This window comes from Microtus oregoni, unplaced genomic scaffold (assembly GCF_018167655.1).
Source record: "Microtus oregoni isolate MIOR12 unplaced genomic scaffold, Mior012 000058F_ref0000040, whole genome shotgun sequence".
Taxonomy (NCBI): domain Eukaryota; kingdom Metazoa; phylum Chordata; class Mammalia; order Rodentia; family Cricetidae; genus Microtus; species Microtus oregoni.
In genome coordinates, this window is record NW_024543834.1 from 1,685,183 (window position 1) to 1,712,827 (window position 27,645).

At 36.8% G+C, this 27,645-nt stretch overlaps 1 protein-coding gene across 2 annotated transcripts in view; it reads right to left on the bottom strand.

Annotated features, from left to right (window-relative positions):
- LOC121438936 (rho-associated protein kinase 2) overlaps window positions 1–27,645 on the bottom strand; it is a 103,080-nt gene that overhangs the window by 9,498 nt on the left and 65,937 nt on the right. For both annotated transcript variants that reach the window (XM_041639447.1, XM_041639446.1), the window contains exons 8-31: window positions 27,169–27,260; window positions 26,361–26,520; window positions 24,622–24,682; window positions 23,834–23,845; window positions 21,684–21,763; window positions 21,477–21,525; window positions 20,322–20,457; window positions 20,142–20,233; window positions 19,687–19,933; window positions 18,840–18,946; window positions 15,931–16,090; window positions 12,334–12,494; window positions 11,851–12,035; window positions 11,090–11,159; window positions 9,589–9,692; window positions 9,151–9,337; window positions 6,817–6,910; window positions 6,638–6,732; window positions 4,986–5,165; window positions 4,668–4,836; window positions 2,886–2,956; window positions 2,222–2,310; window positions 1,642–1,720; window positions 27–288 (exon numbers count right to left, since the gene is read on the bottom strand). In XM_041639447.1, the coding sequence (XP_041495381.1) occupies window positions 27–288; window positions 1,642–1,720; window positions 2,222–2,310; window positions 2,886–2,956; window positions 4,668–4,836; window positions 4,986–5,165; window positions 6,638–6,732; window positions 6,817–6,910; window positions 9,151–9,337; window positions 9,589–9,692; window positions 11,090–11,159; window positions 11,851–12,035; window positions 12,334–12,494; window positions 15,931–16,090; window positions 18,840–18,946; window positions 19,687–19,933; window positions 20,142–20,233; window positions 20,322–20,457; window positions 21,477–21,525; window positions 21,684–21,763; window positions 23,834–23,845; window positions 24,622–24,682; window positions 26,361–26,520; window positions 27,169–27,260 (2,942 nt within the window). The remainder of the gene's footprint in view (window positions 1–26; window positions 289–1,641; window positions 1,721–2,221; window positions 2,311–2,885; window positions 2,957–4,667; window positions 4,837–4,985; window positions 5,166–6,637; window positions 6,733–6,816; window positions 6,911–9,150; window positions 9,338–9,588; window positions 9,693–11,089; window positions 11,160–11,850; window positions 12,036–12,333; window positions 12,495–15,930; window positions 16,091–18,839; window positions 18,947–19,686; window positions 19,934–20,141; window positions 20,234–20,321; window positions 20,458–21,476; window positions 21,526–21,683; window positions 21,764–23,833; window positions 23,846–24,621; window positions 24,683–26,360; window positions 26,521–27,168; window positions 27,261–27,645) is intronic.

Here is a 27,645-nt window from a genome sequence, read left to right on the forward strand (position 1 = left end):
AGCACAGCAAGCACTTCCCAGCTCACCTTTGCAAGGTGCTATGATCTCCTCCTTCTTGTCCATGTGATCTTTGTGACATTTAATGTGACACCGACGGCACTCCAGAGCAGGAGGTGGTTTAAACATGTGCCACAGTGGCTTCATACAGGCCTCACAGTTAGTTGGGAAGTGATAAAGAGTAGGAATAAACTCATGTCCTTTATGGCAAATATAATTAGATTTTTCTCCCACAGGCTCCACTGGAAATTCTGGTTCCTTCTTACTTTCTCCTTCATTGGCATACAGAATCTATAAATACCAAGAGGACAGAAGTGACTGTTACACACTTTTAAAAGATTTATTTATTTTATTTTATTAATATTTTTCCTTCATGTTTGTATGTGCACCACATGCATGCCTGGTATTTCAGAGGTTAGAAGAGGGCATCAAATCCCCTAGAACTGGAACACAGATGGCTGTGAGCCACCACTCTGGTGTTAGAAACCAAATCCAAGTGTTTTTTTTTTTTGTTTTGTTTTGTTTTAACTTCTGAGGCGTCTCTCCAGGTCCTGCATTATGTTATTTTTATACAGAAACATTTCTGATAAACTACTCTTGCATCACACTAAAAAAATTGATGTGTTTAAACAGGACCTCCTTATTTTTGCTTTAGTATCTGATAGCAAAACTATCAGGATAGGCTAACTAAAGGCAAATTTACACTTGAATAGGTGGGTTTCCCCTTTCACTCCTCTAGGAGTGACTCATTTAGGGCTAGTAGTATAGTTCAGTGGAAGGTCAAAACTCTAGGTTCAGTCTCCAGTGTCCCTCCTATCCAAACAACGAAAGTCCAATATGACACTACAATAATTGCTTACATTTCTTAAGAAAAAAGTGGGTGAAATATATGCATTTTCATTTTAAAAGATATTTGGAGAGTTAAGGGATAAAAGGGAGACGATATGCAAATAAATGCCCAAATAAAATTGCATAAGTACTCAAGAAAAGAAAAGGAAAAAAAAAAGGACAACTCCCCTACAATGGATTGGGCACAGCGGTTTTGATAGAGCACTTTAATACTTTTTTAAAAAGGTGTGTGTGTGTGCATGCGCACACGCACAGGTGCACGCACACATGTGCCCACACAGTGCCTGTGGAGATCAGAAAGGGGCATTGGATCCTATGGAACTGGAGTAACAGGTGTTTGTGAACTATCTGGTGTGAACGCTGGACCTCTGATGGAGAAGTAAGAGCTCTTACCAAGCCATCTCTCCAGCCCTATGGTTTGAAGGCTTTTTAAACAGGAGCAGGAAAAGTAAAAGCTCGCCTTCACTTTAAATAAACAGAAAAAGTGCTACTGCTTCCAAACTGAAATTTTTAAAATTTCCAGAGTTGATAATAAAACCAAAACAGGAGTAAGTTCACGCTCTAAAAAAACCACCACCCATCTTGTGAAAGGGCCAACAAAGCCCAGAGGCATAACATAAACTAGCAAACACCACCATCAGGATAGAGCTGTCCTCAGACAGAAGCAGCACACTGTAAAGAGCCAAGCATCTCAACTGGGGTGTGACACAAGGGAGAGTGTGAAGCAGTCCTAGGCCAGTGAAGAAAGGGATCTAAAGCATCATGTCACATAAAGAACACAAACACTATCTTTACCTGGAATATTCTTGGAATTTCTTTAGCATCTGCTCTGTATACATCTGTCTGGGTAACGGGTCGGACATGAAACAGCTTGCTATAAAAGGTTTTTAAATAAAGGAGTAAGTAAAATGTTACACAAGGATTATATTACATTGGTCATTTTATGCCAGAAGTTAAAAATCAGCTATTTTATTGACTGATGTTAGATGCTCTTCGACAAGGTTGGTTTTTGTTGTTGATTTTTTTGAGACAGAGTCAGTCTCACTATCTCACTATGGCTGTCCTGGAACTCACTATTGTAAACCAGGCTGCCTTCAGAGATCCACCTGCATCTGCCTTTCACGTCAGGATTAAAGGCGTACATCTATTGTTTTATTGTTTAAATAATTTTTAAGATAAATTTTCAAGGTGAACTTTCTTTAAATAATAGTGTATTAAACCATGAAATACAGGTGTCTTGCACACTAAACACCATCAACTTTCATTTCTACAAAGGAAATCAAAGGAAAATTGTTGCACTAGGAGCATGAAAGGTGTGCTGTGATTGTTGTGATGGACAAGGCTCTATTATTCAGACTCTACATGAGACACTTACTCTATATCTAGAACCATGTAAGGGTTAGACTGCTCTTTATCTTGTTCGCTGTCATAGAAGAGAATCTTCTTACTGCTTACAATCACATACTGTTAAAAATAGGAAAGAGAGAAACTTATCAAATTACTGTGCACTGTATTTTCTTTTACAAGAGATTCTGTATTTGTGATAAAGTCATATGCTATGCAAGTAAATAAAAAGCAGGAATGCTGTTTTAGAGAAGTTTTCCTTAAGGTAACAGGTTTCTATTTGTAGAAGCTTTAAATAAGTAAATGAGGGGAAGAAACAAATGAAACTGAAATCATACCTACTTTAAGATTTGGAATCTACACATAGAATCGCATCACCTTGATCAAACATGAACAGCCATGGTAACACAAGTATCAAGTATCAAGGGTCTTTCTATCACATCTGGAGGAGTTTTCCATGGGACACAAAAGCACCAGAAGAACAAACTTCTAATTATGACCTCAGAACCCATTTTAGAAATGACCCAGAGAGTAAGTCTTTTACACAGAAAACAAGTCACATCAACCCACACCAGAAAGCATAAGCAGGTTTTATGTGTCCGGACATGCAGGCATGTCCACCCTACAACTCCAGAAGGAAAATGGCTATAGTTAAATCGGAAGCTAAAAGAACCACATTCAAAAGTAATGATTACCTTTTTAACCCATCCAAACTTTTTAGTGTTGTTCCGCACAGGCAATGACAACCATCCTTCTAATCTTGATTCTGTAAATAAACAATACATGAATATAAATACAATGATCCTCCCCGACAATGAAGAATTCAATAAAACTTTAATGTGGAAGTCACAAGCCAATCAAGCCTGCCCTTTAGAATTCAGACCATAAAGTACCCAAACTACTATAATAAAGCATAATCAGTAGAATCACATTCCACAACGCAAAACAAAATCAAGGTCACATCAGAAATAAATACTCCAAATTATAACATCAAATACTCCATTGATTAAATTCATGCACTGGCAAAATTCAGGAGAAAAGCATCACAAGAGCCACTGAGGTCTTTTTACTGCACATCTACACCAAGCAGTCCACTCTTCTTGTGGGGATGACTAGAGGTGCAAAGTGCACTGTTGAGTAGAAAGCTCTTTAAATGAGTATGTGTTCAGAAAATATGGAATTTTAGAACGACTATTCTAATTGTGTACAATACATAGCAAACCTGTTTAACAAGGAACAATATAACCAAAATTTCTAAGCTCTAAAATATCAAAATAAGTAAATCTTAAATCAACAAAAGAAAGTATCTTAAGTCCTGGGGCTCTTATTATAAATTTAGTATTTTTCAAATGAAATTAGCAAGGGGGATGTCATTCTAAGAGAATATTTTAATACTACAAGTTACTACAGATTTTAACTGTTATGCTCCAACTGTACTAGATGCTCTACACAAGCTCTCTATGTCCACAGCTCCCCACAACAGAACTCTAACCCACAGGCAGATGAGGAGACTGGAGCCTAGAGAGATCACTGAGAACTCTGGGAGTTCAGAAGATGCTCTTGGACTCTTCACTATTTCACCTGGGAGGCTTTTCAGGTAAGGACCAGACCGAATTGTTCCCTGTGCACACTATGAGCATGTACATATTCAGTGAAAGCCTGACCGCAGTCTCTGAAGCAGTCATAGGATTTTGTTCTCTTCTGTACTGTCACTCTTGATACAGAACTACAGAAAAGTTGTCTGAAAACAGACAAAGCCATGCACTTTCAAGGATATACAACATTCTGTTTCTGGAAAGTTGGCTAAAAATCAAACAATCTAGCAAATACAATCACAAGCTATTTTAAAAATGCTTTAAAATCAAATTGCAGTTCATGCAGCAGATTTTTCACTCCATCTACACAGTATGTTGAGTGAGTGGATTGTTAGTTAATATCATAAAAAGATTTTCAAAAAGATAAAATTAAGTAGCTGGGAAAACTCCAAAGACAGAAAGATTTTTCAGGATGTCACCTGCACCATTAGGCTCCGATGAAATGGGTAAATAAGGCAAAGAATCGTCTTCAGAGTCAGAATCAAGAAGCGTGTGAGAACTGGAGGGCTTAGTGGCAATATTGAGAGAAGTAGAGGAACGTTGGTAGGTGAAGGACATGGATTCCATAGTGTGTGACTGAGTGATATGAACTAAATGCCCACAAGTAAGAAGCAAGGCAGAGCAGAGAGAGAGAAAAAATGAAAGCTTAAAAGACAGATACTACATCACATAAGAGCTAAACATCCAATCATTTACAATTTCATTACATGTCTATTTTTAACAAAACAAGTCCAAAATGTCATGTGAATCGCTACTCCAAAAAGGTTTTCCCTTAAAGAAATGATCAATATTTTTTCAAGAGCAAAGTCAGGTCATGGAACTTAAAAGCAATCAGATGATCTAAATGTCAGGCAAATACAAGGGCTGACCAAGAATGTGTACCTGGAAATCCATCATCAGGCTCAACATCCCCTGGTCCGCTGCCTATACTGGAGCTGTCCATACCGATATGCAAGGCCTGCAGCTGTGAACGCAGCTGTTCAATGTCACTGTCTTTACTGTCCAGAGTCATCTGGAGTTCAATTCGAATCTGGCTTTCTTCAGCTATTTGCTGTAAGAAAATATATTAACAAATGAGATAAATATTATGAGTGTTGGCCATAGTTCAGTAATAACTGCTAATAGAAATGTTCTGCAACCACCCAGAAAAGGAAATAATTCTGTTTTAAAGAAATGTTTTCAGTGTAAGCATGTTCTTACAGCCTGCATTTCATTCAGTTCTTTCTGGTATTTGATCATCTGTTGTGTCAACTTTTCACGTTCAGACTTAAGCTCCATATGTAGTTTTCTGTTCTCTTTCTCTTTTCTTCGCACATCTGTGTCACTACCACGCTTGACAGGTTCTTTTCGATTCATGATCTCTGCCAACTTATTCACAGCCTTAAAAAAAAAATAAGCATTTAGCAAATAATTATGCTGATGTTTTCTCAGAAACCCACCAATTGCAAGCTACATGATCACCAATAATTCCTCTCCTATACACAGGGCTATAAAGAAAACACTTTTAGCTTGTGGAAATGGCCCCAGTAGAATTTGTAACAAGTTCCACAGACTGAGGTGAAAACTTCAAAAGAAGGAGGCCTCCTGGAACTGGTTGTGGAACTCGTGGCCGGAGTGAAATATTAAGCCATAGTTCTCATGGCCATTTGTTTTATCTTCTTCTATTCTCTTTTCATATTTACAAGATGTTCCTGATAACCTACACTGAGACTTCAAGCAAGAAACCATTCCTTGAGATGGTTGGTAACCATAACCTTATCTCCGTATAACCAGCGCTTTACTTCATAAATTATTTTCAAAATTATAAAATAAGTCTAAAACTTTCCCATTAAAAATTTCATGACTGTACATATGTCATCAAAAATGGGCCTAGGTATATAGTAGAGAAAGCCCTAAGCAAAAAGAATCAATAGTTTAAATTTACATCTTGAAGATTTACAAAGACCAGATACTAGTTGTTAAACAATAACTGACCATAAAAATTTATCAACCTGTTCTTGGATATGTGCCATTAGCCTTGGATGATTTTACGTTTTACTTTGCCAAATGACAATGATGTTATCTGTTCTATCCGTGATTGCTTCATTAAACACATCTTTTAAGAATTTCAGTATCTGTTTCACTATGTATAAAAATTCTTGTTTGAAAGCTGCAAAATACACTCGGATTCAAACTGCCTCTGTGTTTGATTCTATTTGTCATCGCCGAATCCTTAACCACCAAGCCCTCAAGGACCCTCGTCCCAGGGATCCCAGTACCCGACTGGGGTGGTCCATGGCATCCATCCTGTATTCTAAATATTTTTTTATTCTCATGACTTTTGAGAATGATAATTGAAAGTGTTTGAAGGGTTGTGAGTGTAGCTTGGGTAGAATGCTTGCCTAGCGTATGCCAGGCCTTAGGTGTGTTCCTCACTAAATCACATGCTTGATATCATTTTCCACTAATCCAACTTTTATTATAAGAGAGATTTTAATGGGCAAATGTTCCTCCTTCTATCTGGAGGAAGTGAATTCTGCCTTGGCACTAAAAAGTACTTTGTCCAACAACAGAGAATAGTACTAGCACCCACATGTTTTCCTACAAATCCAACTGTAGGAGCTGGCAGAGAGGTGTCAATCATCACATGTGCCCTTTCAGACCACCTGACACTTTTCAGCCTATTAGCAAATAATAAAAAGCTGGGAGAATGTGGGACATATGAAGTTTCTTCTAACTTGACAAAAGTAAACCAGGAAATTCTTTAAACACTGGTATTACAATGAGCACCGTTTCTGCCTCTAGAGCTAGAAGTGACAGGTGACAGGAATGAAAACAAAATTCAGAATTGCATTTGCATTCTGGTGACGTACTTGAGTCTTGAGTGTTCTCTCAGTCAACAGCTGTTTCTCAAACTGAGCTTTAATAGCTGCTGCACTGATCTCTTCATCTTTCAACTTGGAGAGTTCTGAAAAAAGAGATATTAAAATTACACCAATAACTACAGCTACTAGGTATGTTCACAGTAAGCTCTCTTCCTGCTAATACATACGCTCTTGAGTGTCTTTCAGCTTGTTGTTTAGTTCTTCTTTCTCGTTTGCAAGATTTGCAACATCACTAGTTAGTGTCCTATTTGTTTCTTCGAGCTAAGAAACACAAGTGGGGGGAAAACCAACGTATTAATTTACAAAATTTTAGTTGTCAAACAGTAATCCAAATTGAGACCCCTAGAACACCTCTCACCTCTCCTTGTGTTACCACACTAGACTTTCCCTGGATAAAACTGTTGCTCCCTCAAAACTTCTTACATATTTCAAAAAACCAAAAATCTGCCCCTTTGCCACAAATCCTTAGCAGTTTTTTTTTTAAAATGAGAAAATCACTTAATAAATCAAGAAAAGGAGAAAAAGGACTTGTGTTCCAATCATGAAGAGTAAGCTTAAAAACTGCAGTGTTTCTTTCAAAATGTTATTTAAAATTTTAAAAAATGAGTTTTTACCGAAGCTGACACCCTTTTTCTATATTCCATTCAGATTGTATTTCTATCTTTCCTTCCTTAAGTTTTATTATAGTTTATATGCTCAACTTTCCCACCAAATACTGCACATTTTCATTATAAACACAAGAAATAATATGTGGTGGCACACAACTTTAATTCCAGCACTCAGGAGGCAGAGTCAGGTGGATCTCTGTGAGTTTGAGGCCAGCCTGGTCTACAAGAGCTAGTTCCAGGATAGCCAGGACTATTAAAGAAAGAAACCCTATATCAAAAATCAAATAAAATCAAATAAATAATGACTTACTTAATAAAGAATTAAATTTGCCACGGTAGAGTATACCCTTAACCTTAAAACTCAGTAAACAAATGCAGGGGGGTGTCTATAAATTCAAGGCCAGTGTGGTCTACAGAGTGAGACCCAGGCAGCCAAGGATAGTGAGAATTAAGATGTGGGAATGCCAGATAATGTTTCTAAACCCAGGGGGAGGGGGAGGCAGGACAAAGATTGTGAATTCTGGGTCTTTCTGAGATCAAAATAAAGAACAACAAATTGTATTATCCTGCATATATATAAAATTCATTTAGCTCCAACTTCTGTTTACTTCCACTTTCTACCATACTTAATGTACCTATTTTGGTTCTGTTTGCTAAGACACAGTTGTATGTATTCTAGGCTAGCCTCCACCTTGCTGTGTAAACAAGGGTGTTCTTCAACTTCTGACCCTCTTGCCTTCACTTCCCAAATGTTGGAATTACAGCCATGTACTACCACATCTGTTATTTTTAATTTTAATTTAATGCATATAAGTGTTGACCTGAATGTATGTCTCTGTAGCATGTGTGTGCAGTGCCCTCAGAAACCAGAAAGGGGCGTCAAAAACCCTGTAACTACAGAGTTGCTACAAGACAAGTATGAGCTGTCATGTGGGTGATGGGAATCAAACCCAGATCCTCTTAGGCACTGAGTCATCTCTCCAGCCTCTACGCCTATTTAGCGATTGAGATGCAAGGGTTTGTTGTTATAAGCATCTCTGTGTCTCTAAGCACTGTGCTAGTTTCTTTAGCATAGTTATCTTAGTGTGGACTTTCTTTGGGTGGTACCATACACTTAAAATTTACCACAAATGGTCATACTATTAACAAAATTACAGATATTATATTGACTTTAACTCTCCATTTATTGTAATGAAAAATGTCATTTTCCAGACACTTGAAGCTGACAGCTTATTTTCAGTCACATAATGGGTATTTCAAATCTATGGCATTTATCTGACCTTTTGCTGGAGAACAGCATCTACTGATGTATTTGCGCTCTCTTTTGGCCAATTTTCTTCTAAATTGTTTCATCTCGTTTAATGAATTATAGGAATTTTGTATATATTCTAAAAATTAATGCTGTTTAATATATTCCAGTATCTTTTCTTTTTTAGGCTATCTTGTGTCACATAGACATTTTAGGTTCTAAAAACTTAAACTTTCTATTTTTCACATCTGGTCCTTAAGCTAGGTACAATTTACTTAGTCAGATTGACCATTATTCCTTTCACATAAAACCCCATTATTCCAAACCCACTTCCCGACTGAGTGTTTTCGCACTGGCTTTATTCCTATCTGCACAAACACAGGTTTTGTGCACGCACCTCCCTCTAGCCGACTGTTCACTCCCCTTACTGTGGTGATCAGTAGCTCTGCCTGACTGACAGCACAGGACCAACTGCTTTCTGTTTTAGTTTTCTCTGAAATGTTTCTTTAGTTAAACTCTGTCACCATTTGCTAACAGATACAGATAATTTTTAATTTACATCTGACACAGCTCCTAGATGTTTCTGAGATTTTTAATACACAATAATTTAATTACAAACCCAAAGCACCAAGAATTTTACGTACAGATGCAATTGTGGCATCCTTTTCAGTAAGTTCTTGCTTGTGTCTAGCCATCATCTCTTTTATCTCCAGCTCTTTCATGATTTTCTCTTTTTCCAAATCAGAATATTGTTCCTCAGCAATGGAACGAGCCAGCTGCTCAGAGTCTGCTTTGGTCAGGGTGATCTCCAGCTGGGCAGCCAAAGAGTCTCTGTATTTCAGAGATAGACCATAAAAAATATAAGCATATGGTAATGGGATTGAACCCAAGGCCTCGTATATTCTAAACACACAGTCTTCCCAAGCTAAGTCCCAGATCCCTTGGAGATGGCATTTTAATGACCATTTTTCATTATGAATCAAAAGTCTTTCTCTACTTGATTCTTTATCACTTTTTTTTTTAACTTGGTAAAAAGGAGGCTGAGAACAGGACATGTACCCATGGACAAGGCCCGCCCTTACCTTTCATCCTGTAAGTCCTGCTTCTTCTGCTGTAACTCTTTACACAGCTTAGTCTTCTCTTCACTTTCTTCCTTAAGTTCTCTAACTTGTGTTTTATAAAGGGTCTAAACAGCAAAACAGCAATGTGTCCATTATCACCAAGAATATGACTTACATCCAAAGCCTAGCCAGGCAAAAATCTCAATATACACACATATTTTCTTAATGTTGAGTAATTTGGGGCTCCTGAGATATTAATAATTTTCTGAGTTTTCCCATTTTCTAGTCACCAATTAAGCAAATATTTGGCTATCTGCCAAAGTATATTGTAGATAGAATATCCTACATCTAGTTCCTACTCAACCCCTACAACAGCCAGTTAATAATATATATAGTATGATTTTCAACTGAATATTACAGCAAAAATTCCAGTTAAATGTACAGGCTGGTAGTATAAAAGAAGAGGTGGCGAAAAACATTGCTGGTTAATTTTGTTTGTTTTATGTTTGATTTAAGGTGACAGATCAATGGAACTACTCCATGAAAACACTTCACATTGCTGGACGGTGGTAGTGCACACCTTTAAGTCTGACACTCAAGAGGCAGAGGCAGGTCAATGAATTACTTAGTTCAAGGCCAGACTGATCTACAGAATGAGTTTCAGGACAGCCGGGCCTACACAGAGAAACCCTGTCTTGGAAGCTATTAAAAGAGGAAGGGAGGGTAGGAGGGAGGGGAAATACTTCCTATTTTTAAAGTGCTCTCAAAAAAAAACCCCCATAAATATCAAAATGACAATTTTATTCCTTTCCTTACAAAAGCACAATTTCCAAAATTTGATGCTTTTAACCAGTTTCACAGGCTGGTAATAGTTTATGCTTAGGATTATGTTCTAGCAACAATACCTCATTTGTTGTTTTGAGACAATGTCTCCCCTTCTGTTGCCCAGATTCACTTCAATTTTGAGGGTTCAAGAGTTCTTCCCACCTCAGACTGCCTAGCAGCTACAACTATAAGCACATACTACCAAGCCAGTCTGATAAAGGATTCCTGTTAGAGAATCTATAGTCTTTTGTCCAGCACTTTTTCTTTTTTATGGTACTGGGTACTGAGCTCAGACCTCTTTCCATGCTCCCATGTTAGGCAAGCATTTCACCAATGAGTTATATCCCCAATCCCGGTTTGCTTTTTATGAGTCATGTAAGAGTCCACCAAATACTTATGGTGTGATGGTAAACCACTATAATTCCAGCACTCAGAAGGTAGACAGTTTGCAAATTGGAGACCAGCATGGGCTATACAGCAGGTCTGTTGAAAAAAAAAAAAAAGCCTAAAACCAAAGCAAGCAGGGGCAAACAAACAAAAGCTGTGCATCCTACCCTCTTCTGAACTCCCAGGGTACCATGCATGCACGTGGTACACATACATGCCTACACCCAAAATACAAATACACAGAAAGTGAAACAAGTATTTGTTTCAATTAAAAGACAATCATTCTCTGATTCTGTAGGAAGTGCCTTACTGAGAAATACTGTTCCGCTTCAAGCTGGTCTTGCAGTTCCTTCATCTGCCCGTCTGCATCCTGCCGCTCTCTGTGAACATGGAAAGTCCAAGTCTTTAGTAAAGTACGATATACGCATTCAAACTCACTCTGCAAAGAATCCTGCAATCAAGTAATTTTCATGCCACACTAACTTCACCACTGCCTTCCAAACTCTCATCCCTGCAGGCCTGGTAGCGGAGCCTGTAATCCCAGCAACTGGGAGGCCAAGGCACGAGGGATTGTGAGTTCAAAGACAGCCTGGAGAATTTTATGAGACCATGTATCAAAAAAACAAAACAAAAATCCAAACAACTGAAAGCCATATGTGGTGACTTATATGTGTAATCCTTGCACTCCGGAGGCTGGGAAAAAAGATGCCTGGGAGGATGCAGCCGGCCAGGGCAAGGCAGTGAAGCTATAAAAACAGTGACAACAACAGAACGCCAAAAACAACAGACACACACACACACGCACTGTGCACAGGCTTTTCCTGAGGCTATGTCACATCATATGTCATTAATTCAATAGCTAATACAGTGTGTGCCTGTATTTTCAGTTTATTTTACTTTCACATTGCTATATAAATTGGCTCTGAAATTCCAATCTGTTTCGCACTCCCAAGTGTTGGGATTATAGGAATTATCACCAAACCTGGCTTTCATTTTAAATAAATACAATTATACAAACACACAAAACCTCTCAGAAGCTATCAATCTAACTATCTGAACCAGTTAACTTACTTTCGAAGTTCAGCATTTTGCTTTTCCAAGTTCATTTTCATTTCCATGAGATGATTATTTTCTTGTTTTATCTGCTTTTCTGACATTTTCAGGGTGTTAACTTGCTGAGTCTGCATCTTTAGATCATTTTGCATAAGGCAACGCTTCTGAGTTTCCTGCTCTATCTTTAATGTCAAATTTCTAACCTAAAAAGTAAATTGTATACTTAGTATTTAAGTAAATTATTTTGATTTTTCTCAAGAACAATAATTTCTTAATCATATCACATTAAAATAGATATTTCAAATATTTTTAAATATAACCTTTAAGTTTTAAGTAACTTAAAATTATTCAATTATGACTGATTTACTCTATCATTAAACCCAACAGACTCCATAGAAAATTACAAGAAAAAAATTAAAAATTAAATAATGCAGTCACCATTAAATGTATCCAATAAAACCAGCTTCTTATTGGTTCATACTTAGTGTAATGCACACTTACATCTTCATTTAGCACATCTTTCTGCTTCAGCAGCTCGTTTAATTTCTGCTGGGACTGTTTGAGGTCACAGTCCAATATAGAGCATCTTTTCTCGGCTTCCAGGAGTAGGTTTTCCACTTTCTGCTTTAAAGACCTTTCTTCCAATAGCTTCTTCTCCATTTCTATTACAATGAAAGTAGACACAACTAAGAGTCTGAAATGTAAGTATTTTAATTACAAGCAAGTGGTACTGTCCTATATTGTTATTTGTTTCTAACTGAACATTTTTAGCATTTCAAATATACTTGAGATATAAATTTTAGGCTAGAAAATTGGGAGGTTTTTTTTTTGCAATATAAAATTATCATACTACTTGTAATACTACATCTATTCTAATGAAAAAAAGATAATCCTGTCTTTGTGTAAAAGACAGTGGCATCTTTCAAAACAAACAAAAACAGTGTGACTCTTCCTACTGGAAAGCATTCCAGGCAGATTCCATCTCTTCTCTTTCCATATATTATTACACAGGTGTTGAAAATTATGTTTGGGGAGATAGACTCAGAAACCCAACTTTCTGATCTTAAATCTTGGCTCTGACACTTACTAATTATTTAAGTAAATGAACTTCTTTCATTTACTTCTTTCGCCTTAAATTTCCTTTTTTTAAAAATATTTATTTATTTATTATGTATACAATAGTCTGTCTGTGTGTATGCCTACAGGCCAGAAGAGGGCACCAGATCTCATTACAGATGGTTGTGAGTCACCATGTGGTTGCTGGGAACTGTACTAAGGACCTTTGGAAGAGCAGGCATCTTCCAGCCCCCTGGCCTTAAATTTCTTCCATCTAGGAGGGTAATGGTATTTAACCTCCAGCATATGGCAAAAAAGTGTTGAAGCTGATACATATATAGGACTTAAAATACTGCCAGACATATGGTAGGCACTAGGTAAGTGCTGAATAACACTTAACAGGGTTTTTTTTTTTTTAAAGAATTAGTAAAATGTTAGGAGAAAATGGAGTAAATTTACAAAGTATTAGCTTACTTAGTAAGTAATCTTTGCTTTTTTAAGTTATATTCTCCTTCATTTTTTAAAAATGACTTGCAATAAACCTATTATCAATCAGAAAAATAATCTTTTAAAAGCATTTTTTTCATCTTAAGGTGATCAACAAAGTGTACCCCTAACCAAGTAAGTTCAATTCTAAAGGTAAATTTTAGTTAATCTTTTGATTAGTATTTCAGTTCATACCCAAGTAGGAGTCCTCTGCCCTCTCACACCGAATGTTTAACATACAACTATTATTTACAGTTGCATTAGGTAAGAATGTAATCCATTAATTTTCAGGCCTTTTTAAAAAAGTGTTCACTTATGTATAAAGGCTTAAAGCTGATGTTGGGTATCTTCCTCATCTGCTCCCCACTGTATACTGTGGCAGGGCCTCTGAGTGGCTGAATATGGAGCTCACTAATTCTGGTTTGTCTAGCTAGTGAGCTTGCCCCAGGAATTCCCCTTCTTTGTCTTCTGGGTGCTGGGATTGCTGGTGGCTGCCATGCTTGCCTGCATTTGATATCACCATCTCCATGGCCAAAACTGAAAATATTTAATGAAGGGTCTTTAAAAGTGTGCACAGATAAATGAAACATTCTCTACATGCTAGTAAGTAGATAGTATTTTTTTAAAATATTTTTTATGGTTTATTTAACTTTATTTTATGTGCATTGGTGTGAAGTTGTCAGATCCCCTGCAACTGGATCTTCAGATAGTTATGAACTGCCATGTGGGTGCTGGGAATTGAACCCGGATCGTCTGGAAGAGCAGTCAGTGCTCTTAACCACTGAGCCATCTCTCCAGCCTCTAGATAGTATTTCTAATTATTGTACATGCACTTGACTTTCACAACCTAATAATACCATCATTATCCCTTTACAGGAAACTAGACAAGTTCATATTGGCAATAATTACTTGTTCAAGACATGTTCTTAGTCTATGGAGGTGAGAACATGTAGTAGAAAGAGCAAGAATTTTAGATTCAGGCTTGAAAGACATCTATAATATTTAAGTGATGGAGGCCTGTGCATAAAAATGTAAGGAAGTCATCACATATCATGTATTAGTGTTCCAAGGAACCACTGGAAACAAAAGTTATATTGAACTGTTTTATTTTTGTCAATTTAAAAAATAATCAAAAAAGAAATGCAATTACTTACTAAAAAATAAATAAAAAATATTCATTTAAAAAATCATATATTGGTGTAGAGAATAGAAAGAAGCACAAGGAAACTTACTGAGTTGGTAGACATATTCTACATCTTGCTTTTGGTGGTAGCTACATGAGTGTAACACAAACATCAAAACTATTTACACTTTATTGCATATAAATTAAACCTCAAAAGCAACTTAATTCTCCTCTACGCCATACACAAGGAAATTAACTTAATTAACTTAATCTCTTCAGATTAGATCTTCCTAAGTAAAGCACCTGTCTCATTTCTCTCTCTCTTTTTTGTTAGTCAGGGTCTCACTGTGTAGCCCAGTGTAGCTGTATAGCTGAGACCCCATCTGCTTCTGCCTTCTGAGTGCTGGGATTAATAGAGTGCACCATTGTTCACGACTTGTTTGAATTAGTGCTTTAATCTAAGTTGGTTGTAATAAGAAAATCTAAATCTTAATTATATTTAAAGAGTGAAAGGCTACTTCTAAGCTATTCGTATCTTAGTAAGAAGTGAAACTTCTGATCCAGAGTTTTAAGACTTGGACAAAAATATTTTCAAATATTGATTATTTGTGAAATTTCAAATCTATCAATAAAGTTAGAAAACAAACAATCCTAAGACAAGACTAAGGCAAAGATTGGTTTGTGGAGGTTAACATTGGGATCTATTAGTATGACATGGCTTTAATAAAATCTGACTGGCACCTTTAGTACGTCAGAGTCCAAAACACTCAGTGAACTGAATAATCTAGTTCAGTGGTTCTTAATTATGACCCCTGAGGATCAAATAACTTCCACAAGGGTTGCCTAAGACCATTGGAAAACACAGATATTTTACACACTATGACTCATAACAGTAGCAAAATTATAGCTATGAAGTAGTAACAAAATTAATGTTATGGTTGTGGTCACCACAACATGAGGAACTGTATTAAAGGGTCACAGCATAAGAAGGTTGAGAACCACTGTTCTAGATGGACTAGCTATTATGTAAATTTTGATCTTATATAACTATTAATACTTTTGTACCACAGCTAGGGAAATGTCAAACTACAGTAAACTTATGTCAAAGAACATATTTCCCAAATCAGTATAGAACATCACATTATACACCTTATGGCATCAATGTCACTGAAACATCATTTTCTTTCAGATTTAAAAATATGGTAGAATGATTCTGCATTTGGGCTTTAGTTTCTTAGAAACTGTTACAATGATACAAAGGTTTAAAAAAAAGGAAGTATAGAAAGTTTCCCTGATAATTTCTTTCCTTTCAGCTCCCAATACTTGGCAATATAAACAAATACCATATTTTGTAAAAGTGAAGACTGACTCTAAAATGGGAACACACCTCACAGTGCATACTCTAAAATGGGAACACACCTCACAATGCATACCTTTCATGGCTTCTGATTTAGCTTCTTCAATGGATTCATAGATCTTGTTTTTATCCGCCAGCCGTGCTTTTGTGGTCTTGTGCTCAGCTTCTTCTTGCTCTAAACTCTGCTGTATCACTTTCAGTTGGTATGTCATATCTATTTCCATGTTGCTCTTTTCCTAATAAACATTGTTCATGGTGATTATTAACAGAATTTCAAAGACTTTTAAAATTCTTTTAAACAGTCTAAGAATGTTCAGCATCTTCCTTGCTTTCTCTGTCTGAGTATCCTGTGACATAACAGCTGGCCTCTGCCACCATCTGAGATATAAACTGAGCGTCTAATTTCAACGATCTGACAAGATTGCTTTTCTCACCATACAATACTTCTTGGGCTCTCCTCTTCTGATTATAACCTGCAACCCTGATACTACCCACCGATGCTTTTGACAATGGACACCCTGGCTCTCCCTAACCAGGTCTCACCTTCCTGCCACTCTCAAGGTTCCCCAACTGCTTCTCAGGTGCTAGTTTTACTTTTTTTCTAATTAGCTATTTTACTTTAAGCATATGTGTATTTTGCTTCTATATATGTGTGTTTACCACATGTGTCTGGTACCCATGTAAGTCAGAAGGAGGGGACAGATCCCCGAAACTGGAATTACAGATGGTTATGAGCCACGTTCTGAGTGCTGGGAACCAAACCTGGATCCTCTTAACTGTAGAACCATCTCTCCAGTTGTAGGACTCTGGTATTCTTTACACACAAGGTCTCTCTTCCTAAAGCTTTATTTTTTGAACTTTAGAAATGTATAATAATAGCCATGTGTAGTGGCTAGAACGTTAATCCCAGCACTCAGCAGGGAGAGGCAGGCAGATCACCGTGAGTTCAAGACCTGCCTGGTCTACAGAGTTCCAGAACAGCCAGGGCTACCCTGAGAAACCCTATCTCTAAAACACCACCCCACCAACCACCAAAAGAATATTGCTTGCAATCTAGCTACATTAAACAACAACAAATCTCATGATGTTCTACTACCCAAATAGTAGGTCTTTTTCTGTGATGCTGGGGATTGAACTCAGGATTTTGGACATGCCAAGTAAGCACTCTACCACTGAGCTACATGCTCAACCAGACATGTTCTAAGTTTGAAAGACCTGGATAATAGAACTCAGTCTATTTTCAATATATGCCCCAGGATTTGTAACACAGAGTATACACAGTCAGCAAAACCTGAAGTATTTATTATCTCACCCTTAAAGGATTAGTTTCATGACTCACTCCAGAAATACTGACAAAACAAGCAAATCATACCATTACTGTTCCCTACCCTTAGCTTTGCTCAAGCGGCTACCCTCCAGCTAGAGTCTGCCTCTTTACCTGCCCAGCTCTCTGACATACCAGGTGAGGGATCACTTTCTACACCTGAAAGGCATACTGTGTACAAACAGCTAGTATTTTGTTTGCATATAAAACATTAGAATCACCTAGGCCAGTGGTTCTCAACCTTTCTAATGCTGAAACCCTTTTAATACAGTTCCTCATGCTGTGATGACCCCCAATCATAAAATTATTTTCATTGCTACTTCGTAACTGAAATTTTGCTGCTGTTATGAATCATAATGTAAATATCTGTATTTCTGATGGACTTAGATATGTGAAAGTGTTGTTCTACCTCCCAAATGGGTTGCAATCTACAGACTGAGAACCGCTGACCTAGGGGCTTAATTACTTTTATTATTTGAGCCTGGGATTCACCAGGTAGTCCCCAGCAGCTAGCCTTGAACTCACAGAGATCGATCTGCCTCTGTCTCCCCAGTGTTGGGATCAAAGGTTTGTATCACCATGACCAGCTTATTATCACTTTTAAAATTATCTATCAGACTGGTATTATTTAAAGCAACACTGCATCCTAATATTTCTACTCTAGAAAACATTAAATATTCAGATCAATGAATAAACAAATGAAAATAAAATATTAACTAGAAATAATCCCTGGCTCCACAGAATTTAAAAAAAAAAAAAGCCTCTGAATGTCACAAGTCATATATTTCCCCTGAGGTTTTTCAAAATAAGGTTTCTCTGTTTAACAGTTCTGAAACTCACTGTAAGTCAGGACGCTCTTGAACACACAGAGATCCACCTGCCTCTACCTCCCAAGAGCCGGGATTAGGTGTGTGCCATCACTGCCTAGTAAAAGTCACATTTTAATTTTGTATTATTATTGTAATATTAAGATATCCCAGTCAAAACTTCAATTTTCTTACACTGTATGAAAATCTCAAAGAACAAAATACTTATCTTAGAAAGTCTGAATTTCTGGGGCTAGAGACAAGGTTCAGGGGTTAAGAGCACTGGTTGCTCTTCCAGAGGTTCTGAGCTTAATTCCTAGCAATCACATGGTGGCACACAACCATCTATAGAGATCTGATGCCCTCTTCTGGCATGCAGGCATACATGCAGAGCACTTGTACATGAAATATAAAAAAAAATAAAAATTTTTGAAGAAAGTTTGAATTTCCCCTGGGTCCATTAAAAAAGCACTGAGTCCCTTTGTTCATATAATTCAGCATACCAAAGACTGCCTATATGGTATTAAAATTATAGCTCTTATTTATATAGTTCAAATAGAAAAGTCTATGTATATATGAAAACAGTCTAGCTATTTAGTCCCTTATTTTGGTAACTTTTCTTTTTTATATATATACAATATTCTGCCTGTATGTATGCCTGTGGGCCAAAAGAGGGCACCAGATCTCATAGATGGTTGTGAGCCACCATGTGGTTGCTGGGAATTGAACTCGGGGCCTCTGGAAGAGCAGCCAGTGCTCTTATCCTCTGAGCCATCTCTCCAGCCCTAGTAACTTTTCTTATCTGAAATTGCATTGTCCTATTCTCACACACAAAGTGCGATGTGCTGTGGTTACCTTCTCCAGGTCAGCAAGCTTCTCCTGCAGCTGTCTCTTCTCCAGCTCTACTTTTGCTAGCAAGGCTTTGCCAGTCTTCAGATCTTCTTCCAGCCCAGATAGTCTACCTAAAAATTCAAACATTTTTTAAAGTAACATACTCAGCATGCATTCAATTAAGAATTATCTACCTCATATTTTGGAGTTGTTACTTATGAGCAAGAGTTTTATAACCTATCAGACAGTACTTTAAAAGCTAATTTAGCTAAAACTCAACTGACCATCCAAATTTAAAAAATACTATTTGAAAGTACATCTTTTACTCACAAAATTTTAATCAATATATTTTTAATGTTCTAATTTAATTTTGCAATTTTTATTTTAATTATGTGTCTGTGTTTGTGTCTGAGGATGGATTTGTGCATGTGAGTTTCATGTCCAAAGAGGCCAGAAGAAGGAGCTGGAATCTCTGAAGTTGGAGTTACAGGTAGTTGTGAGCCTCCCAGTAGAAGTGCTAAGAACTGAACTTAGTAATCAATAACTGCTTTTAAACAGCTAAGCTGTCTCTCTAGCCCCAGGCTCTAACTTTACTAACAGAAAACTACATTAAAAAAAAAAAAAAAAAACAAGCCAGGAGCGGTGGCCCACACCTTTAACCCCAAGTAGAGGCAGGCAGACAGATCTCTGAGTTTAAGGCCAGCAGAGCAAGTTCAAGGATACCTGGGTTTACACAGAGAAACCCTGCCTTGGAAAACAAAAAACAAGACAAACAACAAACCCAGGTTACTGCAACACATTATTCATTTAAAGTTATTTCAAAATCATGAATTATCAAAAAATCAAATCAAATGCAACCACTGCTTTATACCTTGTAAATCATGAATTATCTCTGATCCATGGGTCCGGTCCCTCCTTTCAGATTCTAGAGCTGATTGAAGATTGATAAATTCCTTTTCAAGCTTTAACTTGGCAGTCTCAAGTAGGCAGTTTTTATCTTGTAGATCTCTATTGTTAGACTCCAGCTGCTGAATCTGTTTGGAGCTTTCTGCCTGGGTTTTTCTTAACCGTGCTGCAGTATCGGACTCTGTTCGTAGCAGAGCATTAGCTTCATCCAGCTGTTAACCAATTCAAAAGCAAGCAGATTACCACAGATGTAACATAATAAATAGCATAGAACATCAATTTATCAATTTGTTACCAAACTACTTAAATAAAAATTCCAAGTATCATCCCCTTAAGTGTTAGAGCTAAGGGCTTAGCAACATTGCAATCAGCATTAACAGGCGTGGATAAACTCAGCACTTTACACACAGACCAACCTACCTGTTTCTGGAGTTGATTGACTTTCTCAGTGGATATCTGAGAGCTCTGGTTCCTTTTCTTCAAATCTTCAAGTTGATCTTTTAAGCTGTTAACTATGAACAAAGCATTTTAGCAGCAAGCTTCAATACAACAAATACACACAATATTTTTCTTAAACATTTATTATTTTATATCACGAACCATCATTTTCCAAATTCCGTTTCTTGTCAGCTTCATGATCAGCTTTCCGTTGATATTCTGCATTTTTATGCTGAAGAAGGGCCTTTTCTCTTTCCAACTGTCTCAGTGCTGACTCTACATTTTTCCTAAAGGTAATCTGAAACGATTAACATTATTATCAAAAGGAAACAGGCAGAGAAAACAGATCAAAACCCATCGGTGATCTCAAAAACATAAAAAGATACCTAAAAGGCTATCACTGTTTTGTTAAAATTATAATGTTCCATGTTTGCAAAATAGCATACTACAATGAAATAATCAGACCCTTGTACTGGTTGGGTTTGTGTGTTAACTTGACACAAGCAAAAGTCATCAGAAAGAAAGGAGCCTTAATTGAAAAAATGCCTTCCTGAGATCCAGCTGTAAGGTATTTTCTCATTTAGTGATCACCGAGGGAGGACCAGTCCATGATGGATGGTACCATCCCTGGGCAGGTGGTCCTGGCTTCTATAAGCGTGTAGGCTGAGAGGGCCAGGGGAAGTAAGCCAGTAAGGAGCACCTCCTACAGGGATTCTGCTCTGTTTGAGCTCCTGTCCTGACTTCCTTTGGGGATGCTCTGTAGCAATGCTAAAGTGTGAGCCAAATAAACCCTTTCCTCCCCAACTTGCTTTTTGGTTGCGGTGTTTTTGTCACAGGAATAGAAACCGTAACTAAGACAACCCTTAATACTTAATTTATTATACTATTAACAGTCATGCTCTCTGAAACTTTCTATCACTAATGAACCATCACTATTTAATCCAACAGACCTAAAATATTAATATCAAAACTTTAAAAAAAAATTACTTCCTGTTTTTAAAACAACCAGCCATTTTAGTAATCATATAAAAGCAAGTTTTTAAAAATTTTAAAGTTAGTATGCAAAGTAATAGCTTCATTATGGCATTTACATACCTATAGATATTCAAACTTTTAAGGAAAAAAAAAACATGAACTACCTACATTAAATTAACTCAAACTGGCATAGCAAGTCACCCTGCAGTGATCTTCATCTTGTTCATTTATGACACAAGTAGGTTTTACTGATATGGACGGCAAGGCCTCTGAGAACTCTGTAGCTAAGTGGGTATCAAAGATTTTTAGTGTCAAAAATGTTAAAGTACAGGAAATTTTTACCTCTTCTTCTAGCTCCTTTGCCGTTTTCTCTAGGCGAGTATTAATAGATCTAAAGAATTTTAGAAAGAAGCAGTAAATAAAATAATTCTAGTTTATGGTAAAAATACAGCCTATTAATTGAGAAAGCATCTGCATAATTAATTTGCGCCTTTCACTTTCAGTGCTGTATTTAAACTTCAATTTTAAAATGCACTGCCTGGCACATACTTGCACTTCTGTTCCAGCTCCTCCTTGGCTTGCAACTCACTGCTAAGGTGTTCTTCTAATGCATACAATTTTTTCTGAATCTGTCAAAAATATAAAATATAATAAATTATAAGCTTTGATCACAGAGATGAGCAGCTTAAAGAAAACAGCGATCCCTACTAGCCTTTCCACTTACTGACCTCTCTGTAAGAGCACAGGATTGGTACTGCTAGTGTGACTGGCTTAGAGGGAAAGCACCCTCACCTCCCACTTTCTCCCTCACAGTACACATACAGGTATGAACACATTTACAGGAATAAACTCTTTTGTGATTTACTACACAGTGACAGGAACAATACTATGAAGAATTAAGGATTTAATGCATCTTGAGTAAATGATAGCTAATCCTATATCAAATCCTCTTAGTTTACATTAGCTATTTTAAGACAAGTTAAAATGATAAAAACTACTAAAGAACACACTTCCCTTTAAATATATTTACTATTTCCCTTTAAATATCCCTTTAAAAATATTTACTATTACTTTTTACATGTACATGTGAATATGTTTGTGTGTGTGCCTGCATGAATTTAAGTGCACCACATCTGTAAAGGAGCTCTTGGAGGCCAGAAGATGGCATTGGATCCCTTCCAACTGAAGCCACCATGTGGGTGCTGGGAATTTAACACAGGTCCTCTACATGAGCAATAAACACTCGTAACTACTGAGCCATCTTCCAGCTCCGAAGAGCCTTTTCTTTGTTTTTTGAGACAGGATCTCACATCTCAGGCAAGTTCTGAGTAGCTTGGAAATGCTATGTAGTCAAGCTGGAGTTCAGCTCACAGATCCACCTGCTTTACTTTTGAGTGACAGAATTAAAGGTTATGTCCACCTACGCCTTCCTTCTTTTTTTTCTTCCTTCCTGTTTTAAGGATTTAACTTTTTGAGATCCTATGGTACCTTGGATGCAATAAATACCAGGCACTTTACAGTGTTGTTCCATTAGCAGGAACAAAATACATAAGACAATGTCTCCTATATGTGGCAGCACATGCCTTTAAACCACTCAGGAGGAAGATGAAGGAGCAATTCTTGGAGCTCAAGATCAGCCTACTCTGCATATTGAGTGCCAGGCCTCAACACAGTAGTGTTATATCCACCCACCTTATTAACTGAAATTCAGAAAGGTGAATATTCAGGTCAAGGCAAAAATGATACACTAAAGCCAAGGTTCTAATGAGTATGTTTTCTGGGTTTTTTTAAAACATTTTTTTCATCTTAAAAACAACAAACAATCAAGAAACTCCTCTATTGTCCAAAACAAGTATAGGCTAAGAGCTGAGGAGATGGCTCAGTCAGTAAGCTGCTTACTGAACGAGCATGAGGATCTGAGTCTGGATCCTAACATACATGGGAAAGGAAAATCAAGGCACGTTTGTCTCTAGCACTGGAGAGGCTGAGGCAGGCAAAGGCCAATCTGGTCTAGAGGGTGAGCTCCAGGTCAGCCAAGGCAACAGCCAACCAAATAAAACAAAACAACAAAATCAACTCATGGATGCTTACTCCAGTACTGGGTGGGGAGGGGAGGGGAGGGGTTGGAGGAAAGTGTGGCAGGGACAGGCAGCTCTTTGGGGTTGCTGGCCAGTCAGTCTGGCTTAACCTCTGAACTCCAGGTACATCGAGACCCTTTTCCAAAAATGGATGGATGGATGGATGGATGGATAAAGAAAAGTATATAAAGTATTGAGGAAGATAGTGACTACTAGCCTCCACACATGTGTATACGTATAAACACATCCAATAATGTTCACATACACTAAACAGGTAAGTAAAGTCAACTATCTTTATCCTTTTTAGTGCATACGCACCAAACAAACCATTTTGAAACAACTATTTTTTTAAAAAGAAATATGGGTTAATGAGTGAGTCAAGATAAGTACTTTTAGCTGCTATAATACTCTAAACATACTATTACATGCCCTTGATAAATAAGAACAAAAATTACATAATTCATTTTAAACAATAGATTTGTAAGAAAAATAATAAAAGGGTACTTGGTAGAGAAAAGGACGGCAAGTCTCTTGGGTAGACGCAGTACTCCAAATGGGAAGCAGACTATGACTAGATTAAAACATGAGCTTTTCTCCTTTTCAGTGTATTTGACAACGTACCTCCTGACTTTCCTATTCAGAAAAAAAAGAAAGAAAACATTTCAATGCTTGTTATATTTTATAAAAGTTCATTAATGTATATCAATCCAAAAATATTCAACAGGCTCTTCTACCTTTTGTTAAGTTTTAAGAAAAATTAGCACTGTAACTTAGACTTGTATGTGTATCAGTCACAAGATACTTTAACACTGATTAACTGTTCTTTATATAAACACACTAGCAAACAGGAACTCAAGATCTGTATCACTCTCCTACTTCTATGCCCCACTGCTTGATACATATACTCTTTCACAGCACTGAGATCATGACGTCTTCTACCTGCCATTACATCTGTTTATAAATTTATCACTCTTGCTACTAAATGAAGCTAGAAGCACATATTCACATAAAAGAATTACTTCAAAGTTGTGCTGAACACAGCACCTTACACTCAAAGAATGGTATCTCATGATTCATAAAGTGAACTTCAAAAAAAAAAGAAATTAGTGGCATGATGAAACTAGTGATATGATGAGACGGACCAGCGGTTAAGAGGACTACTGACTGTCCTGCAGAGGATCTGGATTCAGTTCCCAGAATTCACTTGTAAGACTGTCTGTAACTCTATTTTCAGGGGCTCCGACCCCTCTGTTCTGGCCTCCACTAACAGTGTATGCTCATAGTGAACAGACATAAATGCAGGCAAAACACTCATACACAAAAAATAAAATTTGTATTTGAAGACAATCAGTGGTTGAGTATTTGAACACATACCTAAAGTAAATAACATAGTAAAAATGTATACATACTTCACTCTTCCTTGTTTGTATTGCATCGTTTTCTCTACAGGGTGGAGAGTCACTTAGTAACCTGGAAAGACAGAAGGAAAGACCTTTTTGCATTCCACCTTAATTCATTTTGTCTTATATAAAAGAACATTCTAGGTGCAGCACTTATTCTGCTGCTGAGCAGCCACACCTCTGCCTCTGCATAGAAGGTGCCCAGTCTGAGCTCTGTTAGGACACGGACCTCTTCATCCCACTTGCATTTCTACAATGATTATATTCTATTGGGTTTTTTTTGTTGTTTGGTTGGTTTGCTTTCGTTTTTGTTTTTTGAGTCAGGGTTCCTCTGTGTAGCTTTAGTGCCTGTTCTGGAACTAGCTCTTGTAGACCAGGCTGGCTTCGAATTCAGAGATCCACCTGCCTCTGCCTCCCAAGTGCTGGAATTAAAGACACTGCCCAGCTAATATTGTTTCTTTTAAAAAGAAATATCTCTTCTCTTCTTTTTTGCAAAGATAATATAAGAGCTCAATGTCGTAATTTATACATAATCTTCTAAAAAACTATTTATTATACTCATTTATTGTGTGTGTTCATGCGCACTAATGCCAGGTGATACATGAGAGGTCCGGGGACAATTTGTGGGAGTTGGTTCTCTCTTTCCACCATGTGAGTCAGCAGGCTTGGCAGCAAGTGCCTTACCTACTGAACCATCTTTCAGGTGTGTTCTTCCCACCATCTATAAACATGAATAAGTTTTTTTAATCCCTGATACTCTTTTTGAAAAAACATATAAACTTTTTAAAAAGATTTATTTATAATTATACAGTGTTCTGCATGCATGCTAGAAGAGGGCACTGGATCTCATTATAGATGGTTGTTACCACCATGTGGTTACTGGGAATTGAACTAAGGACCTCTGAAAGAGCAGCCAGTACGCTTAACCTCTGAGCCATCTCTCCAGCCCAAAAAACATATATTCTTTAATTTTGTGTATATAAGTATTTTGTCTAAATGTTTGTCTGTGCAACACATGTGTGCCTGGTGCCCACAGAGGCCAGAGAAGGGCAGTGGATCCACAAAATTGGAATTACAGATGGTGATGAACTGCCATGTGGGTACGAAGAATCCAACCTGGATCCTCTGGAAGAGTAGTCAGTGCTCTAATTAATGATTGAACCATCCCTCCAGTGTATTAGCCTTATTTTGTTCAGAACTTTAAAAAGTATTAAAACATTATGACTAGGGAGGTGACCAACCCATCTTTATTTGCCTGAGCTTTTCCTGGTTTTGTTATTTCATCCCAGGTAAAACCTCAAACCTGAGCAAACTGTGACAGTTGTAATTTTCATCATTACATGTGGGTGTACCAAGACGTTTCTCAAACACTTTTAACATTTGATTCCAATATTTAACAGTTTTCGGGGACTCCTGCTTGCTTACCAGTCTCAGCAGAACATCCACTGGGATAATCTTTTTAAAGGTAAATATCACATTCTACCTTCTTTTTAAAAAAAAAAAAATATTTCTGTGATTCTCTTATATGCTTCATGAGATAATAAACTCCAGCAAAATCAAGTATTTGTTCTTACTGCATATCTTCAAAAGAATATAGGACAGCCTTACAATCATTTATAGATAAATAAAATGTAACATTCAAACATCAAATGATGAAATAAAATTAAAAATAATTTAGACAGTACATTAGGCAAAAACCTTACAGCTAGGCTATAATAATAATAAATTTTAATAAATAAATCACATACAAATTTTCTCTAAAGTATGTAAATCCTATAAAAGGTAGCTGATTTCCCACAAAAGCTTTAGGGATTGGAAAAGTCTCTACATCTCCTTTGTCGTCCTCGATGTCATCAAAGTTGCTGCTGTCTATGTCACTGCTGAGCTCAGGCACCACTGGAGCTGCCGCTGGGAGGAAAGGAAATATTATTCCACTCACAGCCAAAATAGAAGATCTACTAATTTTTTTTATGATATATAATATTTTATACAAAGATCTACCAACCTATCTTCCATCTGCCATTTCATAGAAGTAACACATTGCAAGTAATTTATTACGCTATTCGATCAGCTTTAAATACAGGCTAATATATATCAAACAAGGAAGGTCTATTATATTATTCTAAGGTGCTAAAATTTACAAGTAGCAAAACATACATATATTATTTCTATATATACACATACATGTATATTTCTACACTTTTTATGCAGAAATATTTCTCACTCATGAATCAACATTATATATACAAAATAAAAATAAATTACTATGTTTTATCAGAGTATGGTCTTAACAAGTAACTATTAATTTATCAACATACGTACTCAAGTTAAAGGACTACATTCCATGACTGAGATTTACAAAATTGCCAAACAGGAGAAAATGCACACTAGTTTACTAGAAGAATGATGAACTATTTACCTACAAATTTTGCCACAGGAAAAGATGATTTCTCAATTTAAGACACACTCTATCAAACATGTGCTATTTCAGAAGAGGAAATCAATTTGTACGACTCAAACTGTAATAAAATAGAACACATAGATTGACTGACTTACTTTCTCTTATGTTTTCCCAATTCCACTGATCATTCTTAAAGAAAGGATGCTGTTTTATTTCTTCTACCCCATTTCTTCCAAGTCGTACCTCCCTAAACAATGCAGTTAAAGATAATATTAAAGATAAAATTAAAGATAATAATAAAAATAAGAATATTAATTTTCCAATTTTCACTAAAGGATCATAAATTTAAACATTTTTACTAAAAGTTTCAGCTTAAATGTTTCTTAAAACTAAGCTATGTGTCTGATCTTTGAACAAATCAAAGAGGAATAATGATAGTTAGTGAACAATAAACTATATGGGAAATAAACTTCATTTCCACTAGCATTCTGCTCTCAATCAAAAGTATAAAAAAAACCCACTAAAAAAAATTCCCTCTGTACAAGCATGGCCCACTGATCTTAGCTCATGACAACTTTGGTCAAAACAGTACTTCAGGCTACTCTCATAGAAGCACCAACCTTTCTCCTCTT